The sequence below is a fragment of the Fistularia commersonii genome, chromosome 9 (assembly GCF_037954325.1).
Source record: "Fistularia commersonii isolate RoL2024-O1a breed Wild chromosome 9, RoL_Fcom_v1.0, whole genome shotgun sequence".
In the NCBI taxonomy this organism is placed as follows: Eukaryota; Metazoa; Chordata; class Actinopteri; order Syngnathiformes; family Fistulariidae; genus Fistularia; species Fistularia commersonii.
The window spans coordinates 3,137,327-3,152,833 of record NC_141292.1 but is presented as its reverse complement, the minus strand read 5'-3'; the positions used below and the strand labels follow the sequence as shown (position 1 = coordinate 3,152,833).

The following is a 15,507-nucleotide window of genomic DNA, read 5'->3' as shown; positions in this document are numbered from 1 at the left end:
CACACACAAACAGTGGCAGTACTTTCTTAGCAACAGCAGGAAAAAGGTTGAGATCCAAACATCACATGAGATATTGCTGTGTATTAATGCTGATAAGTGTTTGTTATGGAAAACACTCTCAAGGTACAACAACGAAGGAAAGCTCACCGTGACTCTTTTACAGCCACGTTATCATTGATGACTTCATTATCAGGCTCCACTTGATAAACCAGTTTGTACTGGACATGTTTTTTTTCTCTCTCTTTTTCTTTATCAAATTGGTTTTCCTCAGCTTCATTATTATGTGGAACAAAATTTAAAAATCTTTTGTTTTCCTTTATTAAATATAAAATTGCTGCTGACAGGAAGTGATTCAGATCAGGTTTCAGCAGAGTGATGGGAGGTTGTGCATTCCTCTTCCCCGAAGCTAAATAAAAGAAGGGCGAGCTTTAACTTGTCTGATGTAATAGTGGACGTTTCTTGTCTCTTACAGTTCCTGTTTACCATAAGCCACCGGGACCGAGAGGAAATGAACATTTACAGAAAATGCAAACATGTTAGCCAGTAGCGGCTGTACGTTGAGAGTATTGTGTTAAAATGACTATTTGTTAATTTTTGAAATATTGCTTTATCAGCATACCTACCTCTTAAAAGTTAGACGCAAGATGTTTTTGTGTTTAAAAGACACACATACATTTATATCTCTATATAAAGATATATATGTATACTATATGTATACGTCTCTATATTTAGATCATGTATCAGAGTGAGCCATCACCTTAAAAAACACTTTTTTTTCTTGGACAACCTCCATCCCTATTTTGCACTACCTCCAATCACAGGGCACTTCTTTTGTTTCTCTCATATTTTATGTTTTCTGTTGTTTATATTGTTGCCCATATTTTTTTCTATTACTAATATTTGCACAATTTGCATTCCTGCTATGACAATTGAATTTCCCTATTGTGCGATCAATAAAGTCTTTATTTTTGATTTGACCTTCTTATTCCTCTTTTTAATCTATCGATTTCTAATTTCATCGTAAAATGTTTCACTTGTCGTTATTCAATTTAATTTTTTTTCTCAAACAAGTGCCCCGATTATCACTCTTCTCTCCAGCTTTCCTTCCGCCCCTGATGGTCACAAGGTCAGTTCAAATGAGGTGCGATAAATACAGTTTTCACCAATTACATCAATGCCGTTCTGTACATGTTGTTATTCTATGAACGTTTTCCATGAAAAAAAAAAAATGGCTGGGATAACAACCGGGGTGTTAAAACATCTTATCATTATCAGCCTGTTAGGACACAAAATCAGCCGCTGCTGCTCCCGTGAACTGCACTCGTACGTCAAACTGAAAACAGCAACGCATTTATGATAGGATTATGCAAGTGGTTTTGTTTGATATTTCATTCATTGGGTTTTCATAAGGCTTCTATAAAACATTGAATATTTTATCTCACAATGTGATCCCAACACTGAAAAGGGAAGAGAGACGTGTTTAACTATGAAACAGTCACATTGACTGATTTGTTTGTCTTACAGAATGTACACTATTGACTTCTGAACAAAACTGTATTTGTTAAATCATCATGACTAGTACATGATTTGTTGTATTAAATGCTAGTCCTGTCACTCCTGCACGCAAATACAAATGTCACCCACGTTCCGTCTCCGATTCACAACAGCGGAGAATCGGGAGTTGCCGTTTGGGCTGCCGTTTGTTTTTGGACCATGACGAGACCAGAAACCATTGACAGAACGGTCATTGGGACGGGAAGAGCTTCAAACAACCAGAAAGGCCTGTTCGGCTTCCTGACGTGACTCGTGACAAACAACCAAAAGGAAATTCTGCTGGTAATGTTTTCATCGCAGACGTCCGATTGACGTGTGGTTTGTGTACAAATGGCGGTACAGCATTTGAGCAGTGATTGAAACTCATATGTATTTTCTAGAACGTCTAATAAACGCACCAGCCGTCTATTTGTTCTAATTTGTTTGCAACTATGTATTTTCCCTACATGATACAACCCTTCCATAAGCCCTTATCAGGGAACAATGTTATTTCCATTCAAGAAAACTACACAGATAAATGTGTCATGGGATGTTTTCTTTTAGGCGTACAAGTATTTCATGCAACGTATGAAAGAAGAAGGCATGTGACAGAATTGTGGGAGGTACTTGGCCTCTGCTGAGGGGGATTCCGTTGCGTCACCAGCAGTATGTAAGCTTGCACAGCTATCATTAGATCAAACCTGTTCCTTCTTGAGAAGCTACAACAACACACGGGAGTTGTGTCTCACACTTGAGAGTTCTCGACTTGACCGAACAGAGAGGAATAAATATGAGCAGACAAGGTGAGTATCTACAAAGTTTTGAAATAGATATTTAGGTCGATTGAAATGTCACAAGAGTATTACACCATAGATACTCACCTTGTTTCGTCCTTTGACCTCAGATATGCCGGCTACTGTTGATCTCTGCGCACACGAGCTGCGCCATGTTGGAGACCAGCTGTACTGGAGATACAGCCTGCTGAAAATACTGCTCCAGAACTACAGAAGTGTCACCAAATTCAAGACATGATGCCAAATGGGAGCACTGGAAGATGGGAAAGTTGGCTTAAGAAGAGGAGTCTCACTTGAGGATTCTTCAATAGAGGCAGTTCTGGAATGGCTGACATCGGCGAAAACACCCCGAGGATGATATTCGTCTTTATCGGACTGGAAATCCACAAACACAGAAATCAACTGGATTTACAGCCAGGAGGTGAATGGGACATAGAGGAACACCTTGGCCTTTTTTGTTTTTGTGACGACAGGACAGTGGGGATAATGTTGTCCTTTCACAGCCAAAACATGGGTGTTTTGAGAGGGTGTTCACTTTCATGAGCATATTGATAAAGGTATGTTTTGCAGAAAATTTTAAACTCTGCAAAGAAGAAACGTGACAGAATTTCTGTCTGGCCCCTCAAAAATGTATTTCAGTTGATTTTAAAAATTTCAATTGTAAAATGACGCATTTATATACAAGATCCATAATAGGATATTTTGGGGATAAATGTTTCAATGATTGTTTGATTTTTTTTTCAATGTTATTGATTTCCCCAATACCTTGTTTTGTAACTGAAAAAAAATAAAAATGAATCCTGTGAAGAGAGAATAAATGAAATCCATGTGCAACTACAGCCCCCTACAGCAGTTAATATATATATTTCTACCAATTTTGCAAAAGCAGAAATAACTTACTTGTTATCCCTTGGGCTTATGACCGACACATTGTACCTGCTAAAATAAGCTAACAAAGGGCTGAAACTTACTAGTAGTGCCAACCAATGCCAATACATTTCAAAAAGGATAAGGTGCTAAACATGTGATAAACATAAGGTAAATACATTTTATCCATGAGTGCTAACATAATAATATGATCATATCATGACACATTTAAAGCAAGTCAGAAAACAAAGGGTGGTTTCTTTTAAATGAGATACACAAACCTTAATTCAAGGAATTAAGAGGCTCTGAAAATACCAGATATTAAGAATTGTAAAAGTTAAAAATGGTGCAAGATGCTTATTACTTGCTTTGCTTAATCATTTGTCCTACTTTCAACTCAAAGGCTACATTAAATTTTTTACAGCCCCCCAAAGACATTATTTGTCTGGCATTCTTAAACATCTAGTTTACAACTTTACAAAACAGGTGTCATAGAAACAAATATAATTAGGCTTGACTTTGACACGAGACAAACTGTGTAAAAGGAGTTCATTATTAAGAAATAAAGATGGCACAGCGGTCAGTGGCTTGCAGCGGGAAGGTCGATTTCGACAGGGACCTTCCTAAGGGGCGTCTCCATGTTTTCCCCATGTCTGCATGGTTCTCCAGCCAGTTCCTCCAAGAGTCCAAGAACATGCACATGGTTCACTGAAGACCCTAAACTGCAAAGACGTGTGAATTAGAGTGATGGTTTTATGTATCTACTCACGCCACCGTGATTGACTGGCGACCGGTGCGGGGTGAAACCCGTGCCTCTCGACAAATAAGGATTTATCAGCGTTACAGATAACGAATGAATGCTGAATGAATGATACAAATGATTCCATCAACAGTGCTAAATTCAGGCACTTAAAGAATCCTTATTTTATTTTCTGTGGTAATACAAAAGCATACAGAATTATAGAGGACAGGATAGTTGAGAAGATCCCTTTCATTTAATTCAATAAGGTCGTACACATAATGGGACTAGTAATTACATATAAGCCTTTTTTCTGTAGCAAAAATCTACAAGTACCCTGGCCCTCCACCATTAGCATGCATGGTCTTCTTGCTGTAAACTGATGTCAACTCTTCATACCTTTCCTATTTCTGTAGGTAGAAAAACAACAGAACATTAAGTATGCCAATAAACAATGTGCGACTCGATACATAGATCACATCAGGCAGAGCACAATAACGCGTACAGCCGTTTTGCAGCGAAACAGAACTTTTCTCACACTTTCCAGGAGGCGAGAGATGATTTGTTCCAGTGGATTCGCATGTTGCTGAACACTTTCCCTCCCGGGGGGCCGAGGTTTGGCCTGCCTTTTTTTTCCCCTCCACTCAAGGAATTGCCCACATTGGGGGCTACGGGGCAGAAGTCCCTGACAACAACATGTCAAATTGCACAAAGCAAAACATTATCTTGTGATAAAAACAAATTGCAGAAAAAGCTCATCAAAAAAAAAAAAAAAAAAAAATCTCTATTTTTTTCCATTTATATTTGGGAGAATAAATCGCAGAGTATTTCTTAAAGGATTATCTCTTCAGCAGAAACTCAAAAATTAAAATGTTAACGTGCGCGGCCGCCCATGTGTCGTCATTTCCCGTTCACCGTCTGAAGATAGAAGTTGGGACTCTCAGGACAAAACAACTTACTACTTGTCTTATGAAAGGAAACGTTAGCCACTGAATTAACTGGGTAAACGGCCCCTTTAAAAAAAAAAAAAAAAAAGCGACCCGGGTCCATTTGCCAAACTTTTACCTGCCTTGTTGAAAAGGAACAACTAAAAACGGCCGCACGTCGAATATTGTGGAAGCATGTGAACAGATCCAGGTCCACGACACGTCTCGATTCTCAACTTGTGCAGAATATGCCAAATGGAATGCTTTTTAAGTATTTAATAAAATATAATAAACTGTAGATAAAAATGTGAGATTTCTATGACAGTTTCAACTCTTAATACTCTTCAAAGTTTGATTACTGAACCCCCTAAATTAACATCCAGTCTACAGGGTTATTGACTGTGCAAAACAGTGGATATATGGCAAAACTATTCCCAAGCATCTATTAGCAACAAACAGAAATGGAAGACTAGTCACATTCTCTGAACGAAAAAGAAACCATTGCATAAATCAATAAAACAAGTAATTATGTAATTCTTCATTTAGAAATCGTCAGGGCCAATTTATCCGTCTCATTCTGGGTGATACAGCAACTAAATAAAAAGCAATCTTTTTCAGTCCTCATTTTCCTCCTCAAAGTCAGGGAAGGAAAAAAAAGAAGACACTTAAAGACGTTCAGTCTATTCAGTGATCGTGTGTGTGAACGAACTCCCCGCAAAAGTGGGAACGAACAGGCGGAAAAGGGACACCTGCGTAGAGCAAAGAGCATAGTCGGCCGTGTGATCGTAGAACAGGATTTATTCTGGCCACATCTTGTAGCCGCGACGAGATGGGGTTTCCTTCGGGTGAAAGGGAAACTCGGCCCCAGTCAAAATCTTCATATTTACCAAAACCACCGCCGCCGTCTGCTTTCTTCTACCACGTTATCAACCCTAGCTCAGCTAACCACCGGAAGAGTCGATGTTGAGGTACATCCAGCCTCGCAAGGGGTTGAAACTCTAACTCTCTTTGTGAAAGTGGCGGGATGTTCATCGGTAAGAGAACGTTCCCGCCGGGCAAATGTTACTGGTTGAAGCCCACCACCGATTAGATTGCACTGCATTAATACGGACTGCGGCCAAAATGTCATCCAGAATAGATGTACCAACAGGCTCCCCAACCAAAATAGATTGTCTCAAAGTGAAGTCCTTCAACTTATTAAATAACACAGACCATAGCCAGATCTTCCAGTCCAAGGGGGTCAACTGTTTTCATTTAGTAAATGCAGCCACCACAGCCCACATGAGTTCGTTCGCATTGGGCTTGGCGCTCTCCTTCTCCGGCTCCAGGTCCAGCAGAGTGTTGACTCTCTTCATGCCCAGGTCGTACTGGTCATCTTGAAGCGGTGCGAAGGCATTCTCAAGGACGTCGGACGAGTGGGCCAAGAGGATGAGGGCCAGAACTCGCTTGTCCATACGCTGAGGGTCATTGACCCACTTCTCCAAAACAGAGTCCTGGACCTTCTTGACAAGGCGCTGGAAGCAATGATAGCAATACATACTTTTCACAGCTCAGATTCTGCAACCGGGCGATAGAATTAAACTTTGTAAAATATATTATCAATACTTGATATTGTGGCTTATTTCTTTCCGTATTGAAATGATGACTTTGTAATTCTTGCTAGGACAAAACATTTTTCCCTTTTTTGATAGTGCTAACAAAAAAAATAAAACTCAAATTGCTGAAATCACCTTTGTTTTTGAAATGAAGGGACTTTACGGTGAAAATAAAAAATACAGAAACTACTAGAATGGATTTTTTTTTTTTGGAAATAAGTCAATTGAGGTAAACATATGAGGAGAGTATGAAGGTGTGGAGGAAATGTTCACTGGCCAAACCTATTATTTTTGCAATTGCCTCCAGAGGACAAATAGTTTTTTGAACATGAATTATGGTCTTGAGGACAAACCGGTTTCGTGACTGTGTTTGGCCAACATTTCCCGGGCACGTTTATAAAATAACAAGAACCACAACCATTGAATGTACCTGTTTGATTGTACTGTTGGTGAGCGGATGCGTAGTCATGTCAAAAAGCAGGAAATTTTGCTTCTCTGTAGTGAGGACGCCTTTCTCCACCAGATTTTTTGCCAAACGTTCTCGAACATTCCTGAGCTGATAGTGCAGCTTCATGGGATTCCAGGTCTCTCCTGAAGGTACAAAAGGTCAACATAAGTACATGTTAATGCACATTGGGTGTCAAACTCATTTTCACCGAGAGCCACGTCGGCATAATGGTCGCCCTCAAGGGGCCACATGTTACGGTAACAGTATAAATGTAATCAAATGTAATGCAAAATAAATATGACTACTCCTTAATGTTAAATAACCCATTCAAATCCCAAATTTTACATATGCATTCTCAACTTTCTTGAAACGGCCTTCCATCTGCATCAACTTTTCGGGGGAAACATGATCGGCATGAGTTTTTCAGTCAGTGCATGCCTTATGTGACTTATTTTAAGACAATCGGACCTTTTAAGATGTTCTTGCTGGCCAGATACAATGACGTGGCGGGCCACACCTGGCTCGCGATCTTTGAGTTTGACACGTGGTGTCATGCCATGGTGGGTCATTTCAAATGTCATCCATTAGCATACGTATTTGAATTGGCTTATATTACAATACTCTGCTCCATAAGTAATTGCGGCTGACCTCAACAAATGTCAACTGCTGAAATCACCCACAAACCTGACAATTGAAAACATTTTGAAAAATGCTTCCTTATCTGCCCTTGACAAGCGGAATCACACAGATTTTACACTTGCAGCACCTTCTACTTGTATCTTTTCTCAGTCATTGTTTACCACCTTATGTAAGTCAAACCACGGCCAAGGACTATGAGTGAGTTAGTGTGTGTGTGTGTGTGTGTGTGTGTGTGTGTGTGTGTGTGTGTGTGTGTGTGTGTGTGCGCACGCGCATGACACCCAGTTACAATTACAGTGACGTTAGACAAGAAAAAAATTGCAGAAGGAAACGATGTCATATAAGAATTAGTACAAGACTGTTTTCCCCATCATGGTCATCTGTGTGACATCACTCTCTGACTTCCATGGAGTTTGTGCCTGCCTAAGCAGATGAATGCATGATGGCAACAAAGACAGTGTTGTGGGGAACAAATATAAATTTCAATTTAAAAGACAACTGAACAAGAAAGTGATGGGAAGAAGACTTGAAGAAGCCCCACCAAGGAAGAAAAACACAACACAAATAAGTGATTGCAATGACTCAATCACTGACAACCCTGTAGCCACCCTTAGTGACTAAATATAATGTAACTATGCTTTAAAGATTGAGTCACTGTTTATGCAGTGGGAAAACGTTTTGCTCATTTTTGCTATAATTACGGAACAGTGATTTGTCTTTTGTTATATATGGCTGAGACTTCTAAAGTAGACACTTTACGATAATATTTGATAAATAATTGCATGTGGTTTATTTTCTCCACAAGTGTCACAAAGGAATACATAAAAAAATGAAAAGTTGGTAAAATGACCAAAGAGTATAAATAATTTACCATCCTCTGATAAATGTCATTGTTTTAAGTTGAGTTAATTTGCACATAGCTTTAGGAATATTATGTTTATAAATTCATGGCTATGTCATGAATAAATTAGGAACTATAAAGTCTGCAGGGAAGAATTCCTTGAAATCCAAGAATTAGCAAGAAATGACCTAAAAAGAAATTAGCAACAGATGAATATATGTATGAGAAATGTACTCTGAATCAAAGTCTCTTTAGTGGCCAAATGTACAATGTCCACAGGAATTTGTCCGTGCCTTGTAGCAGGAAATTTAAGAGAAGAGTAAGGAGTTAGAAAAGAAACATTATCTTAGCAATTCAAAAGTTAAAGAATATTCATTAAATGGGATAAACTGTACTGCTTTCTGGCCAGGGTAATAAGCGCAAGCTTGTTCAATTTATTATTTGACACTAAATCACTGGGCAGTTATTTTTTATTTTTATTGTTATATGAGTAAGTCATGTTACGAAAAAACAAAACAGATGCAAAACAAGGACCGTGACGAGATACCGATGGACAGATGACATGCAAGTAAAACCGGTTTTCGGTTCAGCTCACCGCTCAGCAGCTCTATCCAGCACTGAACCGTTTCTGGAGGCTGGGTTTCCTTTATGTGCCGCAAAGCCTCATCCAGCAGCACGTCGCCTGTCGGAGCATCGGACTTGCAGATCACCTTAGCAAACAAAAGGAAACAATAAGACCGGCGTGACGGGTCCCATCTGCTCCGCTCACATCCGTGCGGAGCAGGAACCACTAACTTATATCTTCTTGCAGGGGAGTGAAATAATTTTAAATTTGAGTATTTATTTCTCACTGAAACTTCAATGTTAAGAACACAGAAAGAAAGCCAAGTCTCTTATCACAAGGTGCAGTCGGATTCTGCATTAATTGAAATATGTTAGACAGCAATTCTGACAGTTTGACGACTTTCTGAAACGCCATCAGTCATTTGACTTTTCACTTGAGGAGTTCAGTGATAAGAAACTTTTATGTTTTTTCACACTCTTACTTCCCATCTTTTTTTCAGCTGCAGATTTTCAGTTCATTTTAAAAAGGTTGTTTCATAAATTCTTCTCATAGCCATATGATTTTCATGCTTCAGGCAGTGTCATGTCAGACCAGGTTTTTTACTGTCTTTCAAGGTGTGCCGGACAAACAGCACATAAGGAAATGACATGGCCGGTAGAAAAACAAATATAAAGTGTGTAAAAGGATCCAACTCACCGGAACGCTGAATCAGAGCGCTCTGAGCTACCGTTCTAATTTTCATTCAGGGTAATGTTTACTGCAACAGGCGTTATGACGTATATTAAGAGGCGTTGGCGGATGCAATCGTAAGAGAATCACATCGGACATCCTCACACCGATCAGCGCCAAAGGGAGCAGAGCTTCCGGCCACTTTGGAATTCACTCCCAGCCGACATCACCAATACTGACTCTCTTCCCATTTTCAACCCCAACCTCAAATCAATGAGGTATATCTTATCTCATAAATTTCAACTTAACAAACTCCCTCTAATTGCACCGAGTCTTTTTATATTGTCTTTCTTTGTCTCTTTTTTATTGTTTACCATGAGTGTCTAGAAAGGCTGTTACAAACTTTAAAGAGTATCATTAGTATACTTTTTATGCATGGACCTGCAGCAGCTTGCAGGCCAGCGGTTGAGGAGCATGAGCAGAAAATTGGACTGTATAAGCACAAAAATGTGCCTTTTTAATAACCTTAAGCCACATCTTTATGACTTGTGACTACACACAATCATCTGTAGTTACCAGCTGGTCTTCTACTTATCACTGAGTCACCCAGCCCTTGCCAAAACAAAAAGTGAGCGTACAGGAGCATCTCAGAAAATTAGAATATTGTGATAAAGTTCTTTATCTTTTGTAATGCAATAAAAAAAAAAAAAACTTTTTCATGATATTCTAATATTTTGAGATAGGATTTTGAGATAGGAGTTTTCTTAAGATGTAAGCCATAATCAGCACCATTAAAATAACAAAAGGCATGCAATATTTCAGATGATTTGTAATGAATCCAGAATGTATGACATTTTTGCTTTTATAATTGCATTACAGAAGATAAAGAATTTTATCACAATATTCTAATTTTCTGAGACAGACCTGTGGATCTTACAGTGAGTCTGCAGGAAGACGAGCTCCCTCCAGAGATTCAACCATCATCTCACCTTCCTAGAGCGCAGGCTTTTCCTCCTCACGCCGCAGGCCTCCAGCTGTAACCTCCCTCTGAGGGCCAGCTCCACCAGCATGCACCCTCGGAGGCCGGAGGATATGCAGTCGTTCCAGAAAGACGTGTAACCCTTGAGAGAGAGAGAGAGAGAGAGAGAGAGAGAGAGAGAGAGAGAGAGAGAGAGGGGAGGAGGAGAGAGAGAGAGAGAAATCTGCAGGTTAGACGAGCCACGCTGACGTGTTGGTTGCCTTCAGCGCTCTTAACACCTTCCTCGGGCCGAAGAGGAAAAGCGTTGTTCGTGGCAACTTGTCAGGGAAACTGCTTCGTGGGGGTGGAGGAGAAGGGAAGGGGGGGCAAAGACCACGCAGGGATCCAAGTCGTTCAAAAACACAACCAACGTGACGTGTTAAAGAAAAAAAAACAACAAAAAAAAAACTCACACACTGACAAAATAACACTGCTAGCTGCTAGCTAGCAGAACCAGGTGAAATTAAACCCCAGCGAGGTTTGTTGACTTTCCGCGGACTGATCTCCGTTCCTCTCCGGTGAGCCTGAAAAGAAGCCGCTAACCCCCCCGCGGAGGGTTTAAAACTAAAAAAAAACCCTTAACCCACCTCTCGGTCCTTGAGACCCAGAAGTAACACTTCCTCCATTAGAGTGAGTCTTGTTTCTTTCGAGTCCCCCTTGTCGTCCTCCTCCTCCTCCCCGCGGCGAGCCTCGTCCTCCTCGCCGTCGGACTCCTTCTCCCGGTCGGCGGCGGCGCTGCGGATGGCCTCGGTCCTCCGCTGGACGAGGCCCGACGTTCTCTGCGCCAGAGAAGTCATATCTAGTGCGGGCGAACGACGGACTCGGGGGGAAAGCGTCTTTCTCGGCGGTTTAGAAAGACACCCGGCATGAAACCCGAGTGTCAGGGGTGAAAATGTTAAAATGGCTGACCGGGCGAATAAAGACAACCGTTAATGTTAAGCTACGAATTGAGATTCCTGCTTCGACTCAGCCCACTTCCTGATCCAACATGGTGGAGCGGCGAGTGACGTTGAAAGGGGAACCTGAACGCATCACTCTTGGTGCGTTCATGGGTCGTCGGAAAAAACAGAACTTCTCAAACAGCGACGGTGTAACGTCAAACAGTGATGTTATCACAACATTACGAAATAATGATTTTTTTTGTTTGTAAATATACTATATAAGAAAAAAAAACAGATTGAAAAATCTTTTTATTTAACCCATCGCATTAAATTTGTCACAACCCTGAACGTCTGAATGTCACATACACCAGAAACACATAATCTAACCCTACAGTGCAATTTTGTCCACTTTTCACTTTTTTTTTTTTTACTCCATTTCTTTCTACATATTTAGCAAATCTATTATCTTAGTTGTTATTTCTATTTATTATATTGTTGGTCTTCTATATTTTCTGTCTTATATCTCTAACCCAGAGATGCCGCTATCGTTGTATTGTTGTCCTGCTTTTTTAAGTTGTTTTTTTGTTTATTTTGTTGCCACTGTACCTGAGAGCTGTTAGTTGTAAATTTTGTTGCACTCTGTGTCATGACAATAAAAGTCTTGAATCCTTTATCATTCTCGTGTGAGAGAAAAGCACATACATTTTTTTTTTTTTTTTTGCAGAAGTGGTGCATGTAAGATTAAATCATATTTGTTAAAAAAAAAACAGTAAAATGATTTCACTTCAAAACTTGAATAAACTTTTTCTGAATATTTTCATGATTTTTGTGTACGCTCGTTTTACTACCTGCATTTTGACATAGCAAGTGTTGGAGAGGAAAATATGTAATTTAAGGTTTTGGCACAAGGTGGCAGCAACTGTGAAGGAAACCAAGCCTCCTCTCCCGAGCCTGTCGAATGCAGGCAGTAAAATATCCTCCTCAGTTTATTTAGTCATTCATTTCCAAAAAAGATTTGCTTGTAAGACACTCAGCCACAGTGGAAAATTGTTCCTACTCCACACTTTCTTGACATATTTCCTTTCCTGATTCTGAATATAGTTGGCATAGGGAGACCCGACTCTTAGTCGGCAGGTGTCCTCTGGTGAAAATTACATGGCAAATAAAGTCCTGTACTTGACCTCTGTCCCCTTCCATCTCCTCTTTTCATCTGGCCAAATATTTTGTAATAATAAAGGACCAAAGTGGCCGTGAAGGAACAGCAGGAGTGGACAATCAGGAAATGTTATTGTCTCTCAGCATGTGGACTTTTAATATCATAGCAAGGAAATATAAAATAATTTCAGAATTTATCAATTGGATTCATCACAAAAAAATGGAAGCCTTTAAACCATCAAATTAATCAAATTACTAGTTTCATTTACAACAAAAATGAAAAACAGTGACCAGAACTTTGGAAGAAGACTGATTAAATTTAATAGATTGCTACTCTGCCACCAAAGACAACAAATATATTCTGTTTCCTCTTTTTTTTTTTTAATTATACAAATAAATAAATAGAAAAAAAATATTATTAAAACATATGACCAAACAAATATATTCAGTTTCCCTAATTTAAAATGTATTTATTATTTTAATTAATTAATGAATTAATTAATCAATGTATTTATTTTGAAAATAAATCAAATAAATAAATAAATAGTCAAAAATATATATTATTAAAAACATATGACCATTGCTTGATATTCAAACAAGCACATATTCTGAACATTGCCATACATACTGAACATAAATGAGCAAAGGTAATATGTAAAGCCCATACCAAATGCCTCAAACATAATACGTTTGTTATTTTTTAAATCTTTTTTTTCATATTATTTTTTCTTATTTTTCCATCAACACATCCTGAAATATTCGTCGATGGACACAGTTTAGACTCCTCTAAACGTGCACATCGTCCATGGCTCCATCTGAAGATGTGTAGAAATACACATGAATTTGATAGTTCACAAAATGAATTAACAAACACGTCCTCTGCAAGGAAGGAATGATTCATTTTTATTTTTATGTGCACAGTCTATAGCCCCGTGGGTTTCCCAATGTGGGGTATATGCATTATAAATGTGGATGGATGATAGTTATACATTAAAATACGATGTTTGTTAATCATGTTTTTTTTTTGATTGAAGCATTTGAATCCATTGAACATGCTGCTGCTGTGAGGAGCGAGCCTGCATGCCATCTGTCAGTGAAGACTGAAAGGTCGCGTCTGGGGAGACGCAGCTTCCCTTGTATGGTCTCACATTCCACCAGCTGTGAGCACTTACAAAAAGACGAAGATCTACAGTGGAAATTTATTGCAATATGTGTGCGCTTTTCCCCCCAGCTATTGAAATGTCAGGTGTTCAAGTACATATCCGTAAAGTTTATACTACTGTTACTGAATCAATCAATTGAATGGAATAGTGGAAGGGTATTTTAGTTATGTCTGACTAGTCTAGTCAGTGCACTTATAATGTGACTTTGCCCTTTTTTTGCGCAATTAAGTAGATTTTACAAGCTATTAATTTCCGGTTGGAGACAATAAACTGGAGGAGACTGAGGCAGTTTGCTTTAATTTTTGCTTTCACTCAGACTGATTATAAGGTCAATACAATAGCAATTTCTACATTAGAAAAAAAAAAAATCAGATGAAATGGGCATTACATCACTTATTTAACATCATCTTTATGAGAAACAACAAATACCCTCCCCATTGCTTTCATAGTCATTGTGGCTCATTTTATTCGCGTATTAACACAAACCAGGACTGTTTTTGGAAGGATATTACTGTGTTTATTAAAGCTGGTTTTGAGGTTCTTTGTGACAGAAATGTTCATAAGGTTAATAATATGTTAAACAGCTGAAAACCAAAATATAACATTTAAACATTTCATTCACAATAAAAATGTCCACAGCAATTGAATTTTTGATTCCTTCCTCAATTCTCTTTCAGCAGGTCCTGACATTTGTTTACAAAAACTCAAGGCCTCTGGGGTCAACTCTTCCTCTGTGCGGTTGTTTTTAGTTATTATTAAAATAATAACTATATAACCAAATAAAGTAATGTAAATAAATAAATACAATGAATTAAATTTAAATATTTTTATTCCTAAGATTTGATTGACTACTTTAGGGAGATCATCTTTTAAAATGTGTCCAAAAAAGAAGATAAAAAGCAGGGATAGACCGATGCTTTACCCAAACCCCGAGCATTATGGACTGAAATGGCAATTTCATTAAACGTGCACATTGTAATTATGTTTTCTAATGACAAACTAAAGCACTCGACCCATATGTGGAACTTCACAATTGAAAGTATGTCTCTCACGTTAAAACCATGTTGACTCTTGACACAGCAAACACTTTGGTTAGTCATCAGTTGAAGAATAGACGAAATAACAGGCAAGTTGGATTATAATGATAACCTATAGACTGTTATTACAATAACAGCACAGCTATATAGTTACCCTGGCCTACACAAATGACAATCATCCCAACCTGATCCCATTAACCACTAGGAAGTTCAGTCCCATATACGTATGCATTTAAGATAAGATGATTCCTTTGTCACAGAAGCGTAACAGTTATAATGTCAAAAAAAGATATGAATATAAATATAAATAGACAGTTAGAAGACAGAAGATAGCAGGGAGAACAACAACAGCAACAACATCACGGATAAGAATGGACAACAGAATGGAAGAGTAAGGGTGAAAAATAGACAACCAGAACTGAACGACAATATAAATTGAGTGACATTAGCAATGACATGAATAGAATAAATAAACTGAAATAGGCAGGATGCATATATGCGGTTCAGCAACCTTTTTTTTCTTGTACAAAATAAAAGATAAACCTATTTCCCGAGACCAGAAAAAGCAGTCGGTCTTTAAAGTTAAATGCAACCCAAATAACTGTTGGATTTATGACATGGAACTTTGGGTGCTCAT

General features: G+C 38.7%; 1 protein-coding gene and 1 long non-coding RNA gene across 2 annotated transcripts; one reads left to right on the top strand and one right to left on the bottom strand.

The window, feature by feature from the left end:
* Nucleotides 1-2,189: 2,189 nt before the first annotated feature.
* Nucleotides 2,190-4,368, top strand: LOC147230965 (uncharacterized). The gene is made up of 2 exons (XR_015106565.1): nt 2,190-2,336; nt 2,438-4,368. It is a non-coding gene; the product is annotated as an uncharacterized LOC147230965 (long non-coding RNA).
* Nucleotides 4,083-11,616, bottom strand: LOC147230964 (Golgi phosphoprotein 3-like). Its single transcript, XM_086151889.1, has 5 exons — nt 11,222-11,616; nt 10,606-10,737; nt 8,978-9,092; nt 6,885-7,045; nt 4,083-6,373 (listed from the first exon to the last, which is right to left on the bottom strand). Exons 1-5 carry the CDS (start codon nt 11,429-11,431, stop codon nt 6,110-6,112), a joined length of 882 nt encoding a protein of 293 aa, XP_086008015.1. The 5' UTR covers nt 11,432-11,616; the 3' UTR covers nt 4,083-6,109.
* Nucleotides 11,617-15,507: the final 3,891 nt, after the last annotated feature.